This window comes from Dermacentor variabilis, chromosome 3 (assembly GCF_050947875.1).
Source record: "Dermacentor variabilis isolate Ectoservices chromosome 3, ASM5094787v1, whole genome shotgun sequence".
NCBI lineage: Eukaryota > Metazoa > Arthropoda > Arachnida > Ixodida > Ixodidae > Dermacentor > Dermacentor variabilis.
Window position 1 is genome coordinate 205,087,350 of NC_134570.1, and position 26,855 is coordinate 205,114,204.

Genomic DNA, 26,855 nt, shown 5'->3' on the forward strand with positions numbered 1-26,855 from the left:
TAGCTTTCGACGCGCGTGGTTATCATACACTCTTTCCCCTGCCAGTATATAGCAGTGTGTCTGCACAAATCGGGGTTGTTACCAGTGTGTTCATTTGGGTTAGTTGGTACAGTGAAACCTCGTTAAACCGTCGTTGGCCGTAGCTCGGAAAAAGTATGTGCTATATGGTAGTACTGCTTAACCGAAATAGCATGAGTTCGCCCACTTACCTGTCAAAAACGGAACTCAGAGAGAGTGCGATGAAAGGGGAAAAACATGCAGTATTTATTTACTTCGCGCAACGAATGTGTTATTTTCGTTTGATGCCACGGCGGCCTAGCAGCGACGACAACAGCCTCAAACTTGCTGAGCTTTTCAGCCAACCCCTTCTTCTTGGCAAACACTCGCATGGCAGATTCCTCGTTGGCGTTACATATTCTCCGTGCACAGGCGTGGTAGTGTTGTAGAAGTCGCGGGGCACCTTTTCATTGTGGGGGGCAGTTCTTATCGCGACGATTGCATTTATGTGGCTGACGTAACGCGCAGCTACTGCCACTGTCAGGCCTGAATCGCCCCTGCTGTCGCTTCTTGTGTCATCGTTATCACTGTCGCTAGGCGACAATTTGGCAACAACAGAGGCAACGACGGTGAAAAGTCGAACCTCGTAGCCGACATCTCCTTGCGATCGCAGCAGCGCTGCCAAGCAACTTCTTCTCATTCAAAACGCCACACATCCTAGTCATCGGTAGACCCATGTTGCGTGCCAGCGCCGACTTTTCGTGTCACGTTTGATAGCACGAACGATGTCTAATTTTTCTTCTAAGCTAAGCTAAGTCTTTTATATCCGAGTTTTGGCATGACGCGAGTTCTCGCTTGCACGACACCACAACGCTCTCTGGCATGGCTCCGAAATGATGTTAATGTTGATGTGGCTTAACATGCATACACACAGGGCGCTTGGAGGTCGTTGTGCTGATCTCTGAGGCTTGTTGTTCTGCCGGGCTGCCCGATGGAGACGACGCACTGCCATGTTTGCGCGACGAAAAGTGGAAACACTACGTGTTAACCGATACGTATGCAATAAGCTGGTACGGTTTATACGGATATAAAACAGATTATGCCCAATGGCCGCTCAGTCAGGGATTTGCCTTTACTACTTTTAAGACGAAACTACTGTTTAAGCGGGTACGGCCTAACGAGTTTTTACTGTACACACCTTTTTAAGCGACAGCCTTAACCAGTGCGACACAGCCAGAGCACAGATCCTGTGGTCTCGCTGGCTCTGTCCTGCACTTCTCTTATTGTGTCCTGTGTCGCCCTCTTCAAGAAATGTCCTCTTTAGTTCTCAAGCATGCCCATTGACACTGCGTGTATTCTTCAGTGTAGATTGCCATCTTTTAGTGTCATGCAATAAGAAACGCTTTCCTCCGCAGGTTCGACAGCGAACTGGGCCAGGCGTCGGACGGCCTTAAGCAGGAGCGCCAGCAGCGCGAGAAGCTCCAGCGTGAGCGGGACCTGCTGTGTGCCGAGAAGCAGGCGCTGGAGCAGCAGCTCATGTGCTGCCGCACCGAGCTCGATGCGCAGCACGACCGCGTCAACTCGCTGCGTCGGGAACTCGATGAGCTCAGCTTCAGCACACACGCCGAGGAAGAGGTGCGCCCCCTTTTCGCTCTCGCTGCGCCAGTGTTTCAACGCGACTAGGCTCGAAGGTCTTTCGCTGGAGCAGAACGTTGCAGTCAAGCAATCTTTCCGGGAGTGCCGGGTGGCAGGCCCTCTACAGGGATGTCAGCGCACAGGCCTTTTTTTTTTTTTTTTTTTTTTTTGTGCGAAGCCATCAAATGGTTAATTTTGCAAAATAACCGGCAGCATCTGTAGCAGTGAAACGGCACCTTAATTGCCATTGACTGCAACGCCGCATCACGGGCACGTATCGACGGAGCAGAGCTGGTGAATCGTAACACCTGGGGCCGCTTTAGCGCACCTGGTGTTGCGTGAGGGGAGAGGGCATCGCCGCCACGCCACGTCACCAACACACCACGCAACGTCGCATGCAGATGCTGTTCTCTGGTTGTTTGTTTTATCTGTGCATTCCTTGTCTGTGCAAGCTCTCGCCTGCATTTTAACTGTGCCTCGGTAAGGCAAAATCAAAACTCGCCAAGCGTCTCAACACGCTTGCTTGCTCGCGAGGAGTTCATGACTCGAAGGACCACTCAGCGGCATTCAATTGGACATTAATGCTTTCATATTCACAACTCATAAGAAGTGCTTAGGTGCCCTCGGACTTCTTGTTTCTGCTTTATAAGTTCGCCCAGAGTTCTCTTTTCATTAGTCTGTATTTTGCGTGTGGAAATGTTTTCCTTTGCGCTATCTGCTGAAGCTTTCATTTGCCTCTCTAAGCTTGGCCAATCTGCTTTTAAACTTGTGTATGTGTACCTCCATCCCTGAGAAGCCGAGTTATTTTCCTTAGAATGCAATTTTCGAAAATGGGGAGCTTGGTAAAACTCGTTTATAGAATATGAACTGCGCAATACAAGGGTTGCCGTGCCCCTAGCTATATGAATATGTTGCTGGAGCAGCCGCAAATGTTTGCACAACATGCGCTGACCAAAAAAAAGAATGCACTTGAAGCCTTCAACGTTTGCACGTGAGTGTCGTTCTTTACTCTCGCCATGACCCGCACAGGTTGCGAAGCTGAAGCGCGCCAAGCAGGAGCTGGATCGTAAGAGCCGCGACCAGGAGGAGGAGCTGGAGGACCTTGCTGCCCAGGTGACCATGCTGGAGCAGTCCAAACTGCGGCTGGAGATGGCCCTGGAGAAGGCCCGGCAGGAGCACCGCCGGGAGCTGTCGCAGCGCGATGAGGAAGCCGACGAAGCACGCGCAGCCGCCACCAAGAAGGTCAGTTGAGGCTTCAACAGACGAGCGGCAGTGCTGCGGTGACACCTTGCGACAGTGTATTTGACCAAATCCTGGGGACACTTTCTTGCCATATATTCTGCTTACTTGCCTCCGTGAACGATGTGGTGTGACTGATGCGATGTGTTGTGGTGGCAGCGACAGGATCATCACTAAAATATTTTGCTGTTACAATAGCTGCGAATCGGGTCCGCCAGGTAATGTAATGCAGACATATGTAACGCAGGTGAACCGTGACAGTAGGTGCAAAGTGAATTGTCCACGGAGGTCGCGTGCACATGTGCCGAGGATGGTGCATGCAGGCTATGTTTACACAAGGCATGCATGGGCCGCGACGGGTTCTTATTTTTTTTTCCGGACACCTTTGTTTGGAAAACAATCTTTCCAGAATATTTTGCTGGCGCGGACATAGATAGGCTTGGAACGATGACCCCACGTTCGGAAGCGGAGCGCCTCCTAAATAGCAGGTCTGTGCACTCTGCTTCATGGCATCATGCTACCTAGACCGAAATTTCCATTTTCAAGCCTGGCGTGAACAAAGCGGTGATATCAAAATAACCGCGCCTTCTTTGAGAATAAGAAAAAACAGACTGTTGACTTTTTGTATAGTGGCACCTTTTACGAGTCGCGCCTCTTTCTCGCAGCTGCGCAACATGGAGGCCCTGCTGGAGTCCGAGCAGGAGGAACGGCAGTGCCTGCAGCGGCAACGCCAGGAGCTGGAGCGGCGGCTGGCCGAGCTGAGCGAGCGACCGCCGCCCCGTGACCCACAGGTGGAGCGACGACTGCGGAGGGACCTGCGACGCACGCGAGCACTCCTGCAGGATGCGCAGGTCATGCTGGACTCGGCGCGCAACGGACAGGCGGCACGATCTATGCTCAGGCAACTCAAGAACCAGGTACTGAGTCACGTGCCAGCACCTTTTTTTGAGGTGAAGAGCTTTCTTTGCCTCTTTCTCCTGGCTTTCCGCGTACTGCTGTGATGGTCTTACCGCGTGTGCCTCTGGGTTTCTTGCAACACCACCAGATGGTGCTCGCCTCCGCGCGCCGGCATCGCCGCGGACTGGGAAGCGTAGTTTCTACATATGGCACATGCTGTGCTTGCTTTCCCATGTGACAAAAATGCAGGTGCTGGGCTCCGTACGTCATGTACAGGGCTGTGATAGTGTAAACATTACTGTTACATCGTTCATAGCCTGAAGAGAGCGCTTGGAGCTGGCGTCTCAACATTGTGCTGGTCACGTATGCAGAAGGAGCACCTAAACTCTCGCCAGGAAAATGGCTCCAGAGCATCCAGTTAGCGTCGAGAACACCCAGGCCCGAAAGAAGCGGCGTGCAGAGTAGGAGCTTCTTCGCTGCACAGTGAAACGGGGTGCAGACTGGGAATATATGTATACAATGTGTACACACAATTTTCTAATAAGTAATTGAATTACGTACAGCCCCATCATTCAGTGAAAGTTTAACGCTTCTGCCACGATGTGATGTGCCATGTGAGGCAATGGTAATGCTCAACTGTCTCAGAAATTATGAACAATGGCGCAAACAATGTCTCAAGCAAACACGTCTCCCTGTGTGTTCTCTGGACTACGCAGCTAAACAGCAGTGGTGCAAGCAAGGCAACGCTTAACATCAACTCACCACTCTCATATTGGACCCAAATGTTGTATTGCAGATTCGCCACCAACATCACTGCTAATTATCGTCAATCAAAGCCAAGAGTGTACAAAGCTTCGCTTACATCAATTCACACAGTGCGTGGGATCCCCATAACCTCTTTTTACCTCCCTGCACCCCTTGTACACGTTATGTTGCACGACATCTTCAATTCCTTATTAAGAAATTAATCCTGGTGCGATTACTTAACACATTTATCCCAGATGAGAAGCCATATGCACGTAGGAGCCGTATGCAAATTGATAAATTATAGTCTTAATAAGGTTTTTTTAGGTGCAGAGTGGCTGCATCTTAGCAGACGGTGCATTTACAGTACATGTCATTGTGTATCAATGATTTCTGTCACACAGTGTGGAACAGCAGCTTGACATGCTGCGCTTTGCTTGCGGCTGAGGTCTGTGCCCTTCCTCGCAGTTGGAAGATGCCGAGTTTGCCAAGAGTGCCGCCGTCAAGGCTCGTCAGGGTGCAGAGGCAGAGCTGGAAGAAGTGCAGTCACAGCTGGAGGAAGTTCTGCGCACAAAGAACGAGGTGGGCATTTTCCTTCTCTGTTGCTTGCATGACTGAGTACGGGCGAGGAATGCCTGTGAGGAAGTTTGCCAATCACGCACCCGTTCGCAGGCGGAGACCAGATGCTTGCAGCTGGCACGGGAGAAGGGAGCCCTGCAGGTGCAACTGGAGGAGATGGAGGAAGAGCAAGCCGAGCTCATGAAGAAGTACAAGGCTGCTGTGCAGCAGGCGAGTGTGCAGCAAAGAACTTGGCACTCTCCAGAGGCAGTGCTCTTCTCGCAACACTTAACCCTGTGACTTCTAAGCTCTTCCAGAAAAAATAAAGTGTACAAAGCTTACCGTATTTATTCAAATCTAGGCCGATAGTCTTTTTCAAATAATCATGTTCCAAACTCTAGGGTTGGCTTAGATTCGAGGATTTTTAAAAAACGCACTAGTTTTTCATTGAAGCTGCTAAATATGGTGCATAGCTAGTGCTATCTAGAAAAGTCAGTATCACAGCCGCTACTAGCCGTGCCAGTAGCCAACCGTGCACAAGCGAGGTCACCATTTTGACCTGTGTCGTGTCGGTCGTGACAGTGTGCGGCGTGGTGTTATCGCGATGGCACCAAGTAGGAGATGCCACTAAAGTGCCGCTTTCAAGCGAAAAGTTGTGATAGCTGCAGAGGCATCGTCGAACCTTCAAGCCGGGCGGGACTTTGAGGGGAAACGACAGCAGCTTTCTGCGTGTGCCGCTACGAGGATGGCATTTAGTGGACCAAAGAAAGGCCGTCACCACGAAGTGGAGACAGTTTTGGCCGTCTTTGTTCTGACGCAGAGAGCAGCTGCCCTTCCAGTGACAACAGAAGTGCTCTAAGCGAAAGCTAGAGAACTTGCGAGGGAGCGAGGCCTAATGCCAATGGATTTCAAAGCCAGCCAGGGCTGGCTTCAGAAATTCATGAAGCGCTTTGGATTCAGGCTCCGACATCGCACTTCAATCACCCAGAAGCTGCCAAGCGATTTAGAAGAAAAGTCGATAGATTTTCAGCGCTATGTACTGCGAAAGAGAGAAGCGGCAGGCTACATATAGCCTTGGGCAAATCGGCAACGCCGACCAGACGGCTGTGTATTTTGATATGCCAGTGGCGTACACCGTGAATGAAAAGAGTGCCAAGGAGGTAAAGGTGCGCTCTGCGGGCTACGAGAAGCAGTGCGCAACTGTGATGCTGTGCTGCACAGCTGATGGACATAAACTCCCTCCTTATATGATATTTAAAAGGAAGACACTGCCTGCTCGAGAAATTTTCCCAAGAAATGTCATTGTGCGGGCAAATGAGAATGGGTGTATGACAGGTGCGATGGTAGTAGAGTGGGTTAAGATTGTGCGGCGACGGCTTCCAGGAGCCCTTTTGACAAAGAACTCACTCCTTGTCGTCGACTCTTACCACGGGCACTTGACCAACAATGTGAAGGCTGCGCTCGCCCAAGTAAACACAGACCTCGCTGTCATACCGGGCAGAATGACGGGCCAGTTGCAGCCACTTGATGTCTGCATCAACAAACCTTTCAAGGATCGTCTGCGGAAATATTACACGGACTGGTTGACTGACGAAGACCACATGCTAATGGCAATGGGCCGCATGAAATGTGCGTCACTATAGCAGCTGGCAGGCTGAGTAGCTGCAGCGTGGGACAACATCCCAGGTACTTTGATGATATATATATATATTGTTGCGTGTGGAAAGACACAGACAGAAGAGGCTATTTACAGGCTATTTACACTAGGGCCAGGCAGCCAGGCTGACACTCGCTCGCGCCAAGCGCACCGACCAACATTGTCGTCGTTCTCGCGGCGGCTCGTTTCTTGAGCATCGCTTGAGCATATCGTAATACTACCCCCCGGCAGCAAAAGCACCGTCACAGTGCTGTTAAATATCCAAGGCGCGTGGAGAGTTGTAGGGCTTGAGTCGGGCGACGTGGACGATGTCACTGGTTGTCACAGCGGAGGACGTAGTGGGCGTGGCTAAAACGATTTCATAGGTGACATCGGTCACTTTGCGGAGCACGCGATATGGGCCTGTGTAACAAGAAAAGAGTCTTTCACATAGGCCAACTTTGCGCGAAGGTGACCAAAGCAACACGAGGCTGCCGGGCAAAAAATGGACATCACGGTGACGGACGTCGTAGCGTTGCTTCTGCTTGTCTTGAGACACTTGTAGACGACTGCGCGCAAGTTGGCGAGCGTGGTCAGCATGGGCGATTGCATCACGGGCATAAGTGCTAGTTGAAGCTGTGGCGGACGGAAGCACAGTGTCCAGTGGTAGCGTTGGTTCACGGCCGTACAAGAGGTAAAACGGGGAAAAGCCAGCAGTTTCGAGACGGGAAGAGTTATATGCAAAGGTAATGTAAAGTAGAGGTAGGGTAGAGGTAGAGGTAAGGTAGTCACGGTGGTCGTTGGAAACGTATTTGGATAGCATGTCGGTAAGGGTGCGGTTCAAGCGCTCAGTGAGGCTGTTCATTTGGGGATGGTAGGAGGTGGTAAATTTGTGCCGTATGGAGCAGGCACGCATGATGTCGTCGATGACTTTGGCCAAAAACGTACGGCCACGGTCTGTTAGCAATTGACGCGAAGCACCATGCATCAATATAATATCATGTAGGAGAAAGTCCGCAACATCAGTTGCGCAACTGGTCTGAAGAGCACAGGTTATGGCGTAGCGGGTCGCGTAGTCCACCGCGACTGCAACCCACTTGTTTCCTGATGTAGATTCCGGAAATGGGCCGAGAAGGTCTAAGCCGACACAATGAAAGGGCCCGGCAGGAATGTCGAGCGGCTGCAGGTAACCAGGTAATATAATAATATATATATATTTTTGCTCGCTTCTGACTTTGGGGGGTCGGCTTAGAATCGGGGTCGGCCTAGATTCGAGTAAATACGGTATTTTGTTGTTGTTGTTTTAACTCCAGCAAATTATTGCGAATTATATCTGTATTTGGACATACAGTAAAACCTTGTTGAGTCATATATCACGAGACCAACACAAATTTCCAAGGGAACTGTTTGATGAATTATCGAGGGTATCTTGAAAACAATAAGCAAGTACTTACTATGTCGACATGTTTTTATTTAGTGAACGAAGGAGCAAATCCTGTTTCTATTTTGCACAAAAGCAGTGCGGAAGTTGCAATTGTCATCGTCCCGTGACTTATTGGCTCTCGCAGCAGCTATCAAGGCCCCCGCGGCTTCCTTTGCAGCACGGCCACGTCGCCCACCTTCATTTGCAACACGCTTTGCACTACCTCATACACATCCTGATTATTTTTTCGCTACTGAACTGATCGACAACAGATTGTCCGTCCCGTGCTCTTCATCCTCGGCAGCTTTGCACCGAGTCAAAATGAAACTACCATTTGCCGCAACCGCTGCAGAAGAAACCGTGGCCGCTAGCAACGTGATCATGGATGGTGACTAAGCAATTATGAAAGCACGCAGCCAATGCAGTGTTATGCACAGTGGTAAACACCAGAGTAAAGGCACGCTTTAAAGGCACAGATAGGCACGAAGCATTCCAGCGTTGATGTCATTCACATATAATTGCACTGATGACTATGGCGATACAGACTCTGCCTCTTCGTTTCGGTTGGGTGCTAGCACCGTTCTTGCTCTTTGCTCGCACATTTACCATGCACCTCGCTCCCCGAGCTCTGAAAGTTGTCCAAATTTATCAGTGTGCTGCCAAATATGTCCGAATTAACGAAAGTTAGATTGCATTGAATAAGTAATGCATACGTCTGTCGGCAACAGAGGACAAGTCCGAATTATCCGATTTTCCACCTAAGGAGGGTCGAATTAATGAGATTTTACTGATTACATAGGCAGTTTGTCTCTTATATCGACTCAACATATTAAGTAAGAGTGTGTGCTTTGAAAAAGAGACTCCTTCAGCGTGCCTGTGAGGCTCAAAAGTTCTAAACATGACAGCTTAAACAACTTCCAAGAATGCCTTGATGTACCTAAACTCAAATGCATAATGTGAAGCAAGTTGACAAGTGCAGCTCCTCTCCATGAAGCAAAGCAGAAACTGTGGCCTGCCTAAGTAGGCCTCATTTTCAGAAGTATTGGTGCAAACAGCTAGGATGAGTAGAGCTTGAAAGTGGCAAAAAATTGCCTTCTTATGATGCAAAATAATTTAGAAGTTTGCCTTTCTTCATTCTTCTTGTCCTTTTGCAGATGCAAAATGACCAGAAATTGATGATTGAACAGACACAGCAAATCCTCGACTTGGAGTCTGAGAAGCACCACCTCAAGGAACAAGTACGTGATGTCTCTAGTCAGGATTCATTTTACACAAAGGGTTGGTTTAGCTGTGCTAATGGCTCTGTGTGCAGCCTGTCTCATTGTGTGCTTTAAAAGCTAGCTTCATAACTGCAGTGTTGTTTTCAGTTTTCCGGAGAAACGATTTTCCTGAAATCACTCAGGAGAACCACAGGAACCAAAGGCCTCAGTATATCGTAACAAACATGTGAAGCCAAAAGAGAGTGAAGCCATTGGGAAAATTAACTGTTGTATTGTGGGCAAGTTCTTATAAATTTCACATTCAGAATAAAGCAAAAGGGAAATGAAAGAAAACATCTCATTTTTAGGAGCCAGAATATTTACTGCTTTTCCGGATCTCGGCATTTTATGTGTCTAGAATCTTAATGGCTTAAGGCTTAATCAATTTTTTTTAATAGCTCACACTGCAGAGGCTGCGGCGGAACGGGGCAGTGCATAGAATGCGCCACCCATTGAACGTCACGGCAGTGGGCCATTTTAATTCAGTGCACCATGGCATCATCATGTGCAGATTAATAGATGGTAGGGATTCGATGGAGCTGTAGGGAAGCAGGAAGCCTTTGCAGAGGCATTATATGTTTCCCAATGCATGGAATTAAGTAATATTTGGCTCAGGTGTCCATGAGAGCCTTCTTTCGTGTCTAGTATGACTTATTTACAATGCTCAAAGAGCATTAAAAATAAGTCAGGGGCCCTGCAATGCTCAAGGGGCCTGGAATGCTCAAAGAGCATTGCAGGGCCCCTTTGAGATAAAGTTGGCCTCTGAAAATGTTGTAGGCCACATGAGACCATCGATTATAGTTACTGTCAAAAAGGCTTTTCAAAGAAGTACTGACGTTGTGTTTTTCGCTTGTCATTATTCTGTGTTTATATGAAGGATCCAAACTCTCATAACCTTAGCAAAATACTGAACTACGATACTACGATACTACGTTACTCGTTTCTGCAAAACAGTTTCGTTTTTGGTACCCATGAATAGATGTGCCATGACATTGCTTCAAAGCACTGGCTAGGACCATGCCTGTGGTTGCTGCAGCTGCCATACGTGAGCACAGCCAGAAAGAACACTCATAGCACTTTTACTGTTTATTAGTACGATCTTGGATTGTAAGTGCGAAGAGACACGGACACAGACTAAAAGCAGACAGGACGAGCGCTCGTCCTGTCTCCTTCTAGTCTGTGTCCGTGTCCCTTCGCGCTACAATCCAAGATCATGTTACCGTACCAACTCGCCCAACTTTCTATCCTTTTGTTTATTAGCATTGTCATCACACATGGCCTTACTGCTTCCAGATGAGGGTTGTAGCGCCGAAAAAACACAACACACAACAAGCGAGGCGGGACAGGCGCCTGTCTCGTCTCGCTTGCTGTGTGTTGTGTTTTTTCGGCGCTACAACCCTCTTCTGGAAACATGCACCGACTAGCCCCCCAACAAGTATTACTCGGCCTTACTGCTACACACGACAGCAAATTTTGTTCTGTGTCAAGACTTCACAGTAATATCGGTGATGTCAACTCCAGAATTCTGAAGCAATTTTAATCTTGGATTAAAATATCGAAGGAGTGTTTCTTAGCCTTTATGGTTGCTAACTTTGAACCTTTTACATGCAAGAAGCATGTGATATTGTTCTGGCAACTTCAAAAGTGTGTGTCACTACAGTAGAACCTCATTCATAAGTTTGAAGAAAAAATGTGAGTAAGAAGAATGTACTAACTGGGAAAATGCATAACAGAAGTCACTAAAAAGTTAGGTAGACTCATTTGACATCTTCATACTGTGGAGCTTGTGGAGCCCCGGTGCCCAAGATGTGCATTGTCATTTTTTGCACTGCTCGTACTGCTCTGTTTGCACTGCTCAAATTCGGCGGGGGTCAGCAGCTTCTTTGGGAAGGGTATTTTAGCGAGAAGGTATGATGTGCCCACTCGGCACATCAAAGAATCGTTGCAGCATGAGACACCAACAGACATCGAGCAGGTAAACCCCGAGCGGTCCGAGATGTGTTGTTGTTGTTTTCCTATTGTGAAGTGTTTTTGAGACGCCAACGGGAAACCGAAATTAAATTGAGCTGGTGAGTGACACCGTTATACTATCCTGGCAGAGCAGAGCATGACACTTACTCCGCGCCACCTGCAGCAGGGAACGACAACTTTCCTGCGTTATCACCTATTAAATGCGTGCAGTAAGCTTCCATGGCACTATGTCACGCGCGCTGTGAAATCATAAGAAGTCAACAAACATTGACACCAAGGACAACATAGGGGAAATTACTTGTGCTTAAGAAATGAAATAAAGAAACGCGAAGGTTGTGGGATCATTCCCCACCGGCGGCAAGTTGTTTTTTCATCCACTTTCATTTCCATGAATTTACCGTTTCTTCGTTTTGTTTATTAAGCACAAGTAATTTCCCCTATGTTGTCCTTGGTTTCAGTGTTTGTTGACTTCTTATGATATGAATCATAAAAATCGGGCCCTCCAGTTAACCCGCTTTCTTCTTGTTTACGCCGTGAAATAGATAGACAAAGATGGTTATCGGATGACTATGAATGTGACATGCGGGGGCTGGCAAATAGATTTGTTTTTACCGGAAGAGGAAACAGAGTACATGCTGGCATTTTCATGTGACAGGGGCAGGTGTGTACTGCAGGGAAGCTACCATGGCGGGTGCTTAACATCACAATGGCGCATGCCTCGTGCCTTTATCACATGGCATCTAGTGGCCGGAAAACTTATCATATTCACAGTTTGGTGATGTAGTGAACGTTGGTGCTAAAAGACCTTGTTTTCCTGGAACATATTACTAATTGGCAAAAAGGAAGCAGAACTATACTGGGTCGTTTCTTGTGTTCTAAATCGAGAATGTTGGCACTGGGAAATCATACGAAACGGGATCATATCAACAAGGTTCGACCGTATTCCTTTAAGAATTGGAGCAGGGGACATCTGCTTCAGCCACCACTACTGTCTTGCTCATCACAGACACATCAACTACAATTATATCTCATCATAGCAAAGTCAAATCCAACATGCAAGGCCTTAGTTGTACTCATTATTCGTTATTAGCACGATATTAGTGAGACACATTTAAATTTACTTCAGTATTATTCCATAATTTGTTATGTTTGTGTTCATTATATCAAGGTTCGACTGTCATTCTGCTTAGAAGGGAAGCCATGAGCACTTGGCATTCCCAGTTGGTTCCTGTCCCAACAACCACAAATAAAAAGCAGTTGAATGCTGCTTAACTTTGCTGATCGCAAGGGAGCCTGCATGTTCAGCACAATGTAGGTGAACTCCATCTTATGTGCTTGGTGTGGTTTCAGGTTCAGGACCTTAGCTCCAAGATGGACCACCTGGCCAGCCAGGCAGAAGACTCGCACGCTGTGCGACGCCTCGAGGCCAAGGTGCGCGAGTTGGAGTCAAGGCTCGAGCTGGAACAGACAGCCAAGAGCAGGCTGGAGGTGAGTGTGTGGCCAATACACGTGCCCAGCAAGAGTTCTTCTTAGTTAGTGAGGACACTTGGGACAGTTGGTGCATTGTCCCAAGCTGAGACGCCTGGCTAAGCAAAGGCGCTTCATTGTCTCAGCCAGAAGTGCCTTGGGTTGTGACTTGAACTTCCAGCAGTGACGACGTGTTGCGTCTGTGCCATTGCATCAACATCAAATGGGTAGCGGAGGCCCTTTTCCAAAAAAAAGTTATGTGCACAGAACGTTTTTATCCTGAATTTATATATCACACTATAAATGATCAAATCCACCTGGGAACAACATTTACTAAAGAAATTAGTGCTGCTACTGTGGAGGATATTGTTCAAGTCTTTATCACAATTGGTTGGTGTGCTGCTTCACCAGATCATGCTGCTGTTCTGTGTGAAGTCTTGTGGCTCTGCACATTTGCGGAAACAAAACTTGCGTCCTACCAGCTTGGCAGCTACAACATGCAGGGCCATATGGAAACTTCTAAAACTGTGGAAACATTTCAAAACTGTGTGTCTCCAAGTATCTGAGTAAGAGGCAGCTCGCAGGACTGAAAGCACTCAGCAGCAGCAACAACAGCCCAGTCTCGACTTTCGCAGAAAGCAAGCATGCATTGGGGAACATAAACTGGCACACTTGCAGTGCTTGCTTCCGTTCGTTTTCAACTCCACAGCTTGAAGGAAGGCACACAAATAATGCTTTTGTCTTGCTGCATTTGATGGTTTCCTAAAAGATACGTGTAGAGGGTCATTTTGCTCCCACGACACTGGAGAATTATGCGAAAGCAGTGCTAGGGGATAAGTCATGAGACGACGCTGACGCAACACGGTTTATCCTATATTTGTTATAGGCATAAATTTGTTACGTGCTAATATCAGCTAGAAATATTTTAGATTTACTTTGTTATATTCCTGTTTCTTATAACGAGGTTGAGTTGTGCAAAATGTGAACTTGACTGCACAATATTTGAAAGGAAGGGTATTGTAGGCATCCTTCATTAACTTTCAGATTAACGCCGCTCAAGCTTCCTTCTGGTTTCAGGATACGTGTGCCGGGTGTAATGTGTGTGCGTTCTGTTGCTGCAGAGCCAGGTGCAGCGCCTCAAGGAGCAGTGCAGCCGGCTGCAGGAAGAGTCCGAGCAGGCGACACACAAGGAGCAGCAGAGCCTGGAGAGCTGCCGCAAGCTGCAGCGACAAATGCGCGAGCTGCGCGAGGACTGCACCGCGCTGCAGCACCGTGAGGCCGAGGCCCAGCAACGCTGCCACGAGCTTGAGATGTCGCTCGAGAATGCCGAGATGGACCTGCAGGGCACCAAGCAGGACCTCAAGTTGGCTTGCCAGCGCATCCAGGACCTGCAGGCAGCGCTCGAGGAAGACCTGGACTCTGGCACTGACGTGGCTGAAGACAGGTAGGCCGAGGGTCAAACCTAGTTTATAACGGAACGGGTCGTGACAAACGAATGGATAAAATGACATAGTTGTAATTCACCTTACTCGCCGCATAGCTCGATGCCACTGGTTTGATCCCGACTGCAGCGGCCACATTTTCAATGGTGGCGAAATGCAAAAACGCTTGTGGACTTAAATTTACGTGCATGTGAAAGAAGCCCAGGTGCTCAAAGTTAGTCCGTATTTCTCACTATAGCATGCTTCATGATGAGATTTGGTCCGTAAGACCCTGGAATTATTTTTAATTCACCTTCAAGTATTCACAAAAACTTGTGGTTTTAGATCTCACTTCAACGCAGCAAAAATGTTTCTGTAACTGGATGTAACAAACTTTCTTTCAGTTAAGGTAGAGGATTTACTGATCATTTAGCACCACTGAGACAATAATCTGGCAATGCACAACAATGCTGGTAATGACTCTGTGCTTGTTCGCGACCAGAACTGTGCCAACACACCGACTCCTGCACACTGCTGCGCTCCGTGCATTAACAGGCACAGTAGAGGAAGTCGTCTCACTCAGGAGAAGACGAGGCACAATACATTAACAAAATAATTTTTTCATCAACTTCGACTTTGCAACAACTCATTGCAACAACCTCCTGCAGGCAATGGTGGCTTTGAAGGTGGCCGACGGTTTAATGAAGTAATGGATTAATTAGCTTCTGCATCGGCTACAGCTTCATTACAGCAGGGTTTTACTTTATTATTACAAGTTGACAAAGCACACTGCTGACACCTTGACACCAAAATCATGCAAACTGAGGTAGCAGGAGAGCATACCCTATTTACTCAAATCTAGGCCAGCCCCGATTCTAAGCCGACCCCCGAATGTCCAAAGCCAGAAAAAATAAAAAGACTTACCTCGAACGTAAGCCAAACAATAAAATGAGGAAAGCGTTCACAAAATGAAAAGAGTATTTATTTAATATGAATATGCCGAGCTCACTCCACGTCATCATCGCTACTAGCCTCATACGCTTGCGGACGCGCAACAGCTTGCGTCCACGCACGCACACATGCGCAGACAGTGGGGCACGGCTCGTACACGTCAAAACAAGGCGCTGTCTCGGTGAACAGCTCCTCTTTGTTAACAATCGCACGCTTATCTTCCTTATCGCTATCATCTCCTCGTTGCAGCACACGCAAAAGGTGTCTCCCGTTGCCCCCTCCAACGACAGGCATTTTTCTCATCAATGCTTAGGTCCTGCCCGGCTTGAATGTTTGACGATGCCTCCACAGCTAGCACAACTTTCTATTTGTGGCATCGCCTGTTTGTTGCCATTACGACAAGGTCATGCCGCACGCTGATACTTGGCCACCGTACTGATACAACACAGGTCAAAATGGTGACGTCACTAATGTACTTCGGTTGGCTACTGGCATGGCTAGCAGTGGCTGCAATACTGACTTTTCTAGATGGCAGTAGCCATGCACCATATTTATTATTTTCAATTACAAACTGGCGCGTTATTTAAAATCCTCGAATCTAAGCCAACCCTAGAGTTTGGTATATGTTTATCTGAAAAAAAGAACTGTTGGCCTAGATTCGAATACATACCGTATAAGACAGGACAAGCACGTAGTTGCAACCACGTTCATGGGCTTGTCAAGTAAGGTTGGTTGAGTTCACGCTTGTCCTGTACTTTTTGCTCACATAGGTGTAACTGGAAAGGGAAAGATAGTCATCCACCCGAATGTAGCACAAGCTACAAAGGAAACACATATGGGTTTCATAGAAAGAGTGCCTCGCACCTGAGGAAAAATTCATCCTGGTCTGGGATTAGAACCCGGCACTAACGCCTTTTTGGCGTGGTCGCTCTGCCATGAGCTAATCAGGAGACTAGCAGATCGCAGCATGAGGGTGAATCAATCGACAACTCGAAGGACAGGGACGCAGAATGTGGCAAATCAGTTGTGCTTTGTAGCTTCGTGCTACATTTGTGTGGATCACAATCTTTCCCTTTCATGATACTTCCTCCACCTTAAACGATTCCGCACAACTGATTTACCATAGGTGCAGCATGTTGGGCCCATTTGGTACCGCATGATTAGGTGTAGGTAGCACACTAAACTAGGACAAAAGGAGAGGCAGGGATACACATCCATTGCGCTCTTAGAGAAAGGAGTAGACTTTCTGAGACCGTGATCTACTGTTGCATTTTATAAGGCACTGGCCACATCAATAAACATCAGTTGAAAGTTATCAACTTAGACATATATCTTTGTTTCTCTTCTTTTACCTAGTTTATCTTATGCGACCTAGACCAGATTGCCTGTCATGTCTCAGTTTGCACAATTTAATTTCCAACTCTATACAGCAATGAGTACTGTGGAAAGACAGCAAAAATGCATCCAGTACTAAAATACCTCACTTGTATCCTACAGTCATCATCCGGTTTTCTGGTCTCCCTAGGGACCACAGTGACCTCTGGAAAATCAGGCAGTCCGAGGAAACGAGTTGTGTCCAGAAAACGCACCATAATATAGGTATTTCTCCCATGGAGAGGGTCAAAGACAGAGTATCAGGGAAACCCGACTTTGTCAATGCACCGTTGAAGTAGATCTGAAGAAACCTATTAAGAAAGTTGGAATTTTGCCCGAAATGCGAAGCAGTGATAGCAATAGCAAAATGTGTTAGACACCTACATGAAGTAAGGGTGATGGCTTTATCAGCCATATAAATTGCATAAAACATTCGCTTATTAAATAAATTATGTAACAAGCAAACTTGAACAGATGTCACTCAATGACCATGGACACTTGCTGTCACAACGCTGGTGTGATCAAGAGCAGCACCAGCCGCGAGCAAACGCTTTGAGCTGGCTCGTGCTTTGGTGCGTCTAAGAAACATGATTGTGCCACCTCCAAACAGGCATGCAAGAACATAGTGCACACGAAGCCACCAGCCCAGTCTTTGCGCCCACCGCAGATTACCTCCAAGACAAGGCACAGGGCAAGCTGAAACTATTTAGCTTGCTAACAACTAAGTGTGAACAGGAGAGCTATGAAAGTTCTCTTGAGAGAATACGATGTGCCACAATATATGCCAGTGCTACACCATGCTGCAAATGCATGGTGCAACACCATAGCTGCCTTTGCATAAACACGTAAAGGTAAACAGCATGGGAACTTTAGGATTATGCCATGTGATTAAAAAAGCATGCGTACGGCAATTCCATTAGGTAATCTTTGACAAAGTGTACAGCCATTCAGAGCACAACATTTCGCCAAGTTGTTGTGAAGTTGTGCTACCGTCTTTCCTACAAGATAATGTCCCAGAGAAGCCTGCTTGCTATTGTGCCAAAATACCTCTCGTTCCCCTTCTGTCAACAAGCCTGCAAGTTCCTTCCTAGTAAAACACAATGATGTATCAGAGGTTTATTTATTTGTTCCATAAATTTTCAAAAATATTTGAATATTGCAATGAATATCACAATGATTTACACACGACTGAGTGCAGAAAGAAAGTGTTATCGTTTACTCTACTGTTCTAAGATCACTTGATAGTCCTTCACAGAGGCTTTAAAACTATTTTCGCTTTGGTTTGCGGTTTGTGGTTTGTTCCTAATGAGTATTTAAGTGCCTGACACAGTGGTTTTGTGATTGTCAGGAGTTCCTCATTTGCACAAGCTTTGGCTTTGGGACTCAAATTGAATTCTTGGTGGCTTTGTGTGACACAAATGCAGCCTTATGTTCCTCTGAACTTCACTTTAGATTGACTGTTAGTACGACTTTTTATTTTTGGACTGAGGCAAGTAATATTTGCTGTTTGAAAGTGTAAAATGCATGCCAGGAATCTTGTGTTGCTCAAGCCCATTTTTTTATCGTTTCTCTTCGCAGTGATTCGGACAGCGACAACGATGTGGACATTGACACGCTCCTCCGGAGGCATGGCCTGGGTAGCCAGTCGCGCATGTCCTCTGTAGGGGACATGTCTCCGCTGCCGGTGACCGGCGGCAGCAGCCGCCGCAGTTCGGCTGCTGTGTCACTCAGTAGGTACGCTTGCTCTAGGCATGCCGGAGCTGCTGAACCCTAACAGCACGGCACGCCTTCCCCTATTGCCTTGTTTGCTTGCCTTGAATGGGCTGGGGAGTGCCAGCCATGGCCTTGTGTGGGCAGTGGATGCCTGCAACCGCCTGCCTGTCCTCCACGTCCCGGTATGGCTTCATTATAGTGTGCACACTGCTTCCACAGGCAGTATCTTATGCATATTGTGCTGCATTTGTATTATGCAGTGAAAAAATCCCAGTTCATACCACACGAGGTCAACAAAGATAGTGCTATTTTCCGGTTGTCAACTTTAAATTACTGAATAGCCAAGGAAAACCTCCAGAAAAGATGGTTTGGTATGTGTGCCAGATGTATTTGGCAAGATCTGGATGACACTCCTCCTTTGTGCAACCGAATTTTTGTACTACTACGTGGTTAACTGTGCACACAGTGCTGCCAGGAAATTTTGAGCACGACTGCTCCAGAATTTCAAGTACATCCATGGCCGTGGTTGCATTTTGTTATCGTAGGGATCACAGCTGTTTCAACACTGTCAATGAAAGCATCAGAATTGGGAGGCTTTGGTTTGTAACGGGCTGCCTTGTATTGTGTCGATAGTAATTCAAACCTATAGTGTTACATTATTATGAAGAAATGTTTCTGCACCATGTGTACTCTCCTATGCCAAATTAACTGACATGCACCAGATTGGTAATAAATTAACAAGTCTCCTGTGCAATACATTTATATGTGTATGTTTATATATAATTTATGTACATGCTATATATCTGATAGCACCATTCTAATCTTCTAGTATGAATTATAATACAGTCTATGCTCATTACAACGGACCTGCTTACAACTGACTTTCAGATATAGCAGACCATATTTCAACCTTATTTGTTCTACCTATTTTGTTAATGTAACAAAATTCGCTCTTAATGAACCATGATACAACAGACTATTGACTACAATACACGAAATTAGCAGCAGTTTTTTTCAAGATTGGGTATATAAAGCATACTTTTTCAGTGTCGACACAGGCTGACAGCTGACTTGCGAGGGTCAGCCGACGATCGTGGCTCAATATTGCCCGCACGAGAGAGGAGGGCAGAGCAGAAATGCACCGTCTTCTTTTGCGCGCAAGGCACCGGGGGAGGCAAGAGAGAGAAGGGTTCTACTCCGGCGGCTGCTGCTTACGGCACAGCAGCACTGCCGCCGTATCTTGAAAGCGAACAGCAATGTGGACAAGGTGCACCCAGTGCCGGTAGCTTCGTATGCACTGTGTTTAGTTCGCGTTGAAGCGAGAGACAGCACGAAGGACAATACACTCGCTGCTGCTGCTGCGCTTCGTCACTCCAATGTATTGACAGCGACTTTCCGCGGTTATCAAGCGATATAAACTACTATCCTTACTTGGCATAGCTGTCTACTAGTTTGCTATCGCAATCGATGCTTCGCCTTTCGGGTGAAGCTGAGACCTTTTTTCGTTTGTTTTTTATACTTTGGACATTCGTCAATCACTCTTTGCAATAACGTTGTTAGACATCGCGACCAATGTTTCGGAAGTGAGGCGTTTTGGATATTATGGACTCGGATAAAATGGACGTTTGTTGTCAGACTATCAGGGTCCGTTGTATTGAGAGTCAACTATAATTTGTAATTTTACAGCTGCCAAATTAACAAGCTTTTACTGAAGTAGGAATTTTTCAACACGAAAGGGAATTGTGCCTTGCCAGAAAATGTGCATTATATGCATAATCATACCGAATATGGAATCACTATACCGCATATTTACTATTTATACTTAAGTGCAAGAAATAATACCAATATAGAAAGTTATACAGTAGAACCTCATTGATACAATCCTGTTACGTATGATTTTCCACCACCAATATTCATGATCAAGAACATAATGTGACCTAATGCAGATACGCTTATTTTTTGCCAGTTCATACGTTCCCAAAAAACAAGATCTCTCGGCATAAACGTTCAGTAGATCGCCAAACTGCAATATGATATGTTTTCCGGCCGCTAGATCCCTTATAATCAAGAAAACGTGCGAGGCATGTGCGATCGAGAACAGTAGCCGTCCGCAGCAGCAGCTTCCCCACGATTCTGGCCCGCCCGTATCACATGAAAATGCTGGTGCGCACTCAGTTTCTCATTCTGGTACCAACAAATCTCCTGGGTTAATGCACCGTGCATTCACAACAATCGCCGCCCACCTTATTGCAAAGAGCAGCTTCACTTATCTGTTTCACAGCGCGTGGGCCTTAGTGCTAGTGGGAACTTACTGCATGCATTTAACAGGCAGTGACCGAAATTCGCCGCTGTTCCCTGCTGCAGGCGGCGCAAAGGCAGCGTCGTGTATCGCTCTAGGGGAATCGTAGGCATTGTATTCCGGTGTTGCCCACCAGCTCGATTTCGTTTATATTATTCATCACAGTCCTAAAACACTACACAATTGTAAAATGACAACATGCTTCACGGGTCACTGAGATGCCCTACCCGCTTGATATGCGTCGCTGTCGCATGCCACGATGGTGGCAGATCAAAACTTCCCATCAAAATGCTCCACTCGAAGAAGCTTGAATTGGAGAAGCGCAAAGGTAAGCTTGCCACAGTTGCAAAGAGGACAACACGCGTCACTGGGGCTCGAGCGGCCCCGACCACTCGAGCCCCAGTGACGCGTGTTGTCCTCTTTGCAACTGTGGCAAGCTTACCTTTGCGCTTCTCCAATTCAAGCTTCTTCGAGTGGAGCATTTTGATGGGCTCAGGGCCGCTCGAGCCCCAGCAACACGACTCGTGTCAGCTTTTCATGCTGCAACGATTCACGCAATGCTTGACATTATGTAATTGTCTACTACAGATGAGTCTGTCAATTTTTTAGTGACTTCCATTTGTACGTTTTCTCGGTTAGTATGTTCTTTTCTCACATTTTCTAAAAGATATGTATGATTGAGATTCTGCTATAAGGAAAGCTCGCCTTGTGTTTTATTTATAGCTTCCTGCTACGCTCGGATGATTGACAATTTTCTCTTTTCCTGAACCTTCCCCCGCCTTGTGGGCTTCCACAGAACTTGTTTGCCATGTTCAGTGTGCTTCGAGTTGTTGAATAATTTCACCACACTCCATAATCTACTTGCTTGCTGGTTAACTCAGGTTGTAGAGTGACCATCCAAAAAGGGTGTTGGTCCTGGGCTTCATCCCAAGACCAGGACAAATTTTTCTGCAGCTTCAAAGCTTTCTTTCTTCCTTATACTCGGTTCCACACATAGCACTCAACGCTGTGGAGGCCAGAGAGACTTCTTGCAGGGGCTTCGTTTGCGCTTGGATATAGTTCGACGTTTTTCTACCGCAATTGTGCATAACTGTTTTTTATATAGGCTCAGTATTGAACGAAACAAGTTTTAATCCTTCGAAACAAACACACTGTGGTATACGGCTGCTAATGTGTTGTCTTAGATCATTTTTTATTTTTGTCATTCTTTTGGGGTATCTATTTCCAAACTGTCGCAAGGAGCCTCACGTGCATGCTCGCACAAGAGAATGCTGTTGACACGCAGCGAGGCATGGATGGAATGCGTGGAGTGATAGCTTTTCTTGACCGACCTTCTTGCGTAGCTTCCACAGTGTTGACTGCTATGTATGGAACGAAGTACTATAGGTTTCCAAAACTCATGTAAATGCTATATTAAAAATACTGGGGCATTCAAGCATATTTTACTGCCGCAGCAGCTAAGCGCTCACATATGTACACCTTCTAGCATAGCAGCTCAGAATTTGGGCATCTTGATATAATCAGGGTAATTCCCTGGCACAGCAGAGATAGTGATCTATTTTAGTGAGATGTTTAATAATACGATCCTGCTATAATACTGCTGAGTATGGAATTTGAGTACCCAAGCTGTGCAGATTTATTGAGAGCCAGGAACACCATTCAGTAACATTCGTTGCGTGGTGGCCCTTCGCGGAGCGAGTGCCTGGAAGACAATATCTTTGCGCCATATTAACACCTGCACATTTTCCATGAAAAATCCCTTCTTGCCTTCAACTCAGTGTGTCAGTACTAAGAACCTGTATGCATTTTCTGAGTGCTTGTAGCATGTTCTAACAAGTGTGTCATGGTCTTGCTGAATTTCAAAAGTGTTCTGTTGGAAAATTTGCATGTAGTCCAATAATTATTTGCTTTCAGTACTGTCCTGAAACAAATTACACAGAATTGATTGAGACTTTTCACTGTGTGGTCTGTCCAGCTATTCTGCTAGAAATCATGCGATTATTCGGCTGCATACGATAGCATTTTAGTCTAATGGCTTGAGCATTTCTGCCTTTGTCATACTATTGTAGTTTGTAGTAATGTGCCTTTGGCTGATCAGTCAGTTAGGTATTTATGCACATCTCCAGGAAGATTGACCTTAAGCTGCTCTATACAAATTCATAATGCTTAAATTTGCCCTGGAATCAGCAGCTGTTTTCGGGCTAGCTAGTATGCAGTACCGGTGATGCCACTTACTAGGCATATTTCTCTGGGTGCCTCATGTTGGTGCTGCCATGCCACAAAACATAAGTTTCATAAATAACCGGCCATTTTGTTACCGTCCATGTCATGTAGCATCAAAATAGCCTGCATGATTGAGGTCATGTTTTGCCAGTATTTTGTCTTTGGAGAAAGGAGGAAGCAAAGAATGGCAAGAGGGTTCCCGAAATCTTTTGGAGTTCTCTCTGCGTGTACTGCTTAGTTGTACAAGATTTAGTAGCTTTTACAGTAGAACCTCATAGACACTATCCCGTTTTGCAAGACTTCCCGGGACCAACGTTTGCGAGCAAGAACGTAAATAAATGAGCCATTACAGTCACTCTTTGTTTTCCCCTCGGTTACTTCGTTTCCAGCAAACATGCTCTTTCAGCATCAGCATTCAGTACATCGCCAAACTTTAATGGTATGATATGTCATCCAGCTGCTAGATTCCATGTGAGCAAAAAAGCGATGCAGGCATGCATGTTTAAACAGACACATTGCATTAATGAAGTACATTCTACTACGTTTCTGGTGTAAAGCTTAGGCAGAGGCACAATCATGAACCTGTCTCATTTTTAAATTTTTTTTTTTATACAAACACTTGTGGAACACAATAGGTGGCTTGGGCATTATGACTAGACAAAGCATCACAAGCTGTCGCCACCGGCATTGTTGCTGCGATGCACCTCTCTGGTAACCTGGTAAAGTGCAAATGGTAAGAATTGTGGACAAGCTAAAACTCTGTACCATTGCCTTTCTGTCAAGAAAAGCTGAATTGCCTGTCAGCATGCCCACACCAGACCGTTAAACACTGCTTGCTGCAGATCTGTTGTATGGCGATGCTCACCGCCAGCTTATGTTCGCTTCTCTTGCGGTCACTTAGCCGTGTAGTCTCGGGAGCACAGCCAAGAAGTGACAGGGCCTGATGTTTGCTTCTTTGCTCATCCCGCACTGGCAACACTCTGTCCCCCAAACAGATCGAATGAGAGTCCCATCTCTGGACTGTCATCTGTGAGCCCCGAGCTTGAGCTGGCTGACTCTGGCAGTGGTCGAACAACCTCTTACAAGGACGACCAGCTCGTGGACGTGTGATGTTGCGCCGCAAGTGCTACTGCTGCATTCTGGTGGGAACGAGGCTGTACGGCCGCCGCTGGACCCTGGCAGACTGTCGTAAAGCACAGTGCACATTACCGTAACTGGACCACCGACGTTCCTGAATATGTTTTTTTTCCTGTTCCTCTTGTCCCTAGTGATGTACGCGACGTTGCGACACGAGTGGCAACCAATCCATGGCCCGTCCTTGCCACAGTTGACTTACCCCATAGTCTCGTTGCCTCATTCTTCAATTGGCCACCTACCTCGAGGTCGGCCGAGGTCACTTAGTGTATGCCTTTCCTGTTCACCTTTTTTTTTTGTTGTTGTTGCTTGAGGAACATGCATTCCTCAGACTCGCTGCCCATCTTTTCTACCAAGTCTCCTAGGAGTGGGACTATTGAAGAGGACTTAGCAGGTAGCAAATGAGACAAGCATTGAAGCCAAAGGTGTAGCGCTTTCTTTTCTTTTTTTTTTTTTTTGCATTAACCCAAAGTGCAGTTACAGAACCGAGTTCTGTTCCATGTGAAGTCCTAATCTCTCCTGTTGAGACCTTGCTAGTTATGAGTCCTGCAGCACAGTAGTACTTCCTGAAGCATAGAACAGTTATTGTATCGCAGAGCAGGATATATGTCGCACGTGCAGCGACCACCATAAACTGCAGTGAGCAGAATCCTGATAGAGAAGCTATGGTCTGCATACTTAACGTGCCGGCATGGTCTGCAATGCACATCAAGCTCACAAGCACGCCACAGAGCATGTGCAGAACCTCTGGTGAGCAAAGGTGGGAAGGCCACATGCCACCACGGCATATTACTGCTTAGAGATGATGCCTTGCTCCTTAATTAATTGGAATGTGCAGTGGCTGTCGGTGTTTGCTGCAAGTCTTTTGTGCGAATGCCAGAATTTTTAAGCCTTAAGCTTACCACTGATGGTAGATTTTGTGGAGTTACTAGAGTTCAGCCAGTATGAAAAACACTGTACACTGAGGTGAATAGGTATAAGCCCGTACACCTAACTGGCCATCACTGAGGCAATCACAAAACCAGTTACCAGGGTGAAGTCTGCAACGCATATTCACACAAGCAGTTTCCTGGCAATATATATATACACAAAATGCCAGATTCCTTTGCATACACCAGAATGTTTTTCGCTGGAGCCTTGTTTCTGGTTGCCTTTGGCTTTGCTGTATGCCATGCAAAGCCATGCCACTACAGCTTTCTTATCTCGCCCTTGCCTGGAACATGTTCGTGGCTTTAACCGGACATGCCAGCAAGTGCCTTGCTTTTTTAGACAAAGTTTTCAAGGATATTGCTAGCTTTTTTGGCCATGACTTGATGCCTCTTTTCGCTAGCTTCATATACAAAGCAGTGTCGAGAACAACCCATACCTTAAGAGTTGAATTTTGTACACTTATTCACCCACTTGGCTGCAGTGTTCATTTTGACCAGTGTAAAAATATGCTTGCACTAGTTGCATTTTATTGTGAGCTTTACCAGGGAAATGAACTGCTCAAAGCTCAGTGAATTTGTTTACTGAGGCTATTCGAGAATTGTGATGTTTGTTTGTAACAGATAAATAGGTTTATATCTATGTAAAGGTCTATGTTTATTTCTGCACCATGGCCAAGTTCTTGCATTGTGTTGTTGTTTCCGTCTGAAATTGTGAGCATAAAGAAAAAGTGAAATATAGGTGTATGCAGAACTTGTTGCCACTCAGATTTACAGGCTTTCTTTTTTTGTTGTTGTTGTTCTGAAACCTAACATTGTTTATGATCTGTTTTTTTGAAATTTATGGCCTTGTATATTTTCTTGGGAACATGCATATAATTTATATCATTGTGCTAATGTCACTTATATTTTCTATCTTTTTTTTTTTTTGCTGTTTTGCATCAGAGATGGCTTACTACCTAGGCACTCCGATTGACTGTGTTGGTGCCATTGGTTAATAAGGTTTATGTACTCTGTCCAAACTATCACGGATAATTTTGGTGTCACTAGCCTGACATCACTTTTGTGTTCTGCTACTTAGGTTTTATGACATCTCTACAAAACACTATTCTTTTCCCAATCTATTTCCTTTTTTTTCAGTCAGAAATGGACAGGGCAATGATTGCAACTTGGAGTCGCTGTGTTGCACTTAGGCTGTGGCGCACTGATCAGCGAGTGTTGATCACCTAGATTGTTGTATACACCCCTTTTTGGGCCCCACCCTTTCAGATACGTACAAGAACATACTATAGCTGTAAATGTATGTATAATTCTGTAATTATGCTGGAAACAGGCGTGAAATGTTTGGTCGAAAGCCAGTGACAGCGGTGTTTGTATATCCCCTATGTGTGAGTGCTTGTGAAATAAAGAGAAATTACAAATATTTGTTTCCACGTTTTCATTTAATCTTGGCAGCACGATGACTGATTTTTGTCCTGCGGAAGGTGCACAAGTGTATGACAATGTGTGCGGCGTTTATGGACAGAATGCGACAACGGGTGAGTTGCCCATGGCACTTGACCTTTAACTCCAACATGTTTAAAGACTAGCAGGGTGTCAACTGTGAAACGATGAAATATTGGCCAATTTCTAAGCACCTGGCTACGTCGTGGAACTACCAAGGAACTATCTTCAGGGAAGATCAGCTAGCCTTTCTTACATAATCCTATAGGTCAGCCACTCTGCAAAGCATTTAAGCTCTTTGCAGCACCCACAAGTCAGCCTTTTCTTAATAGCAATTTCGGCCTTGACCAACATATCAGAACAATTGGTTGGCGAATTACGTGCAGCACTGGCTTCTGGCTTATTAACGCAGGCACATTCTTGGTCAGTGCTTGCACTTGCTGCTTCAGGGCTTCCACGTTGACGAGACAGTCCACAGCAGTGCAGTTGCTTGCACAGATGGCGTGCCGTAAGGTGTTGTGTGTTGCATATTGGTAATGGTAGGA

The 26,855-nt window shown here is 46.3% G+C and overlaps 1 protein-coding gene across 3 annotated transcripts in view; it reads left to right on the forward strand.

Annotated features, from left to right (window-relative positions):
• The window catches only part of LOC142576602 (unconventional myosin-XVIIIa-like), a 353,054-nt gene extending 326,764 nt beyond the window's left edge, over nt 1–26,290 (forward strand). For 2 of the 3 annotated variants that reach the window (XM_075686803.1, XM_075686804.1), the window contains exons 24-33: nt 1,413–1,632; nt 2,662–2,874; nt 3,537–3,788; nt 4,981–5,094; nt 5,185–5,301; nt 9,284–9,367; nt 12,710–12,847; nt 13,948–14,270; nt 18,151–18,306; nt 23,803–26,290. In XM_075686803.1, coding sequence (XP_075542918.1) covers nt 1,413–1,632; nt 2,662–2,874; nt 3,537–3,788; nt 4,981–5,094; nt 5,185–5,301; nt 9,284–9,367; nt 12,710–12,847; nt 13,948–14,270; nt 18,151–18,306; nt 23,803–23,917 — 1,732 coding nt within the window. In that variant the 3' untranslated portion in view covers nt 23,918–26,290. The remainder of the gene's footprint in view (nt 1–1,412; nt 1,633–2,661; nt 2,875–3,536; nt 3,789–4,980; nt 5,095–5,184; nt 5,302–9,283; nt 9,368–12,709; nt 12,848–13,947; nt 14,271–18,150; nt 18,307–23,802) is intronic. The other variant, XM_075686805.1, reaches the window with a different exon arrangement.
• The last annotated feature ends 565 nt before the right edge of the window (nt 26,291–26,855 follow it).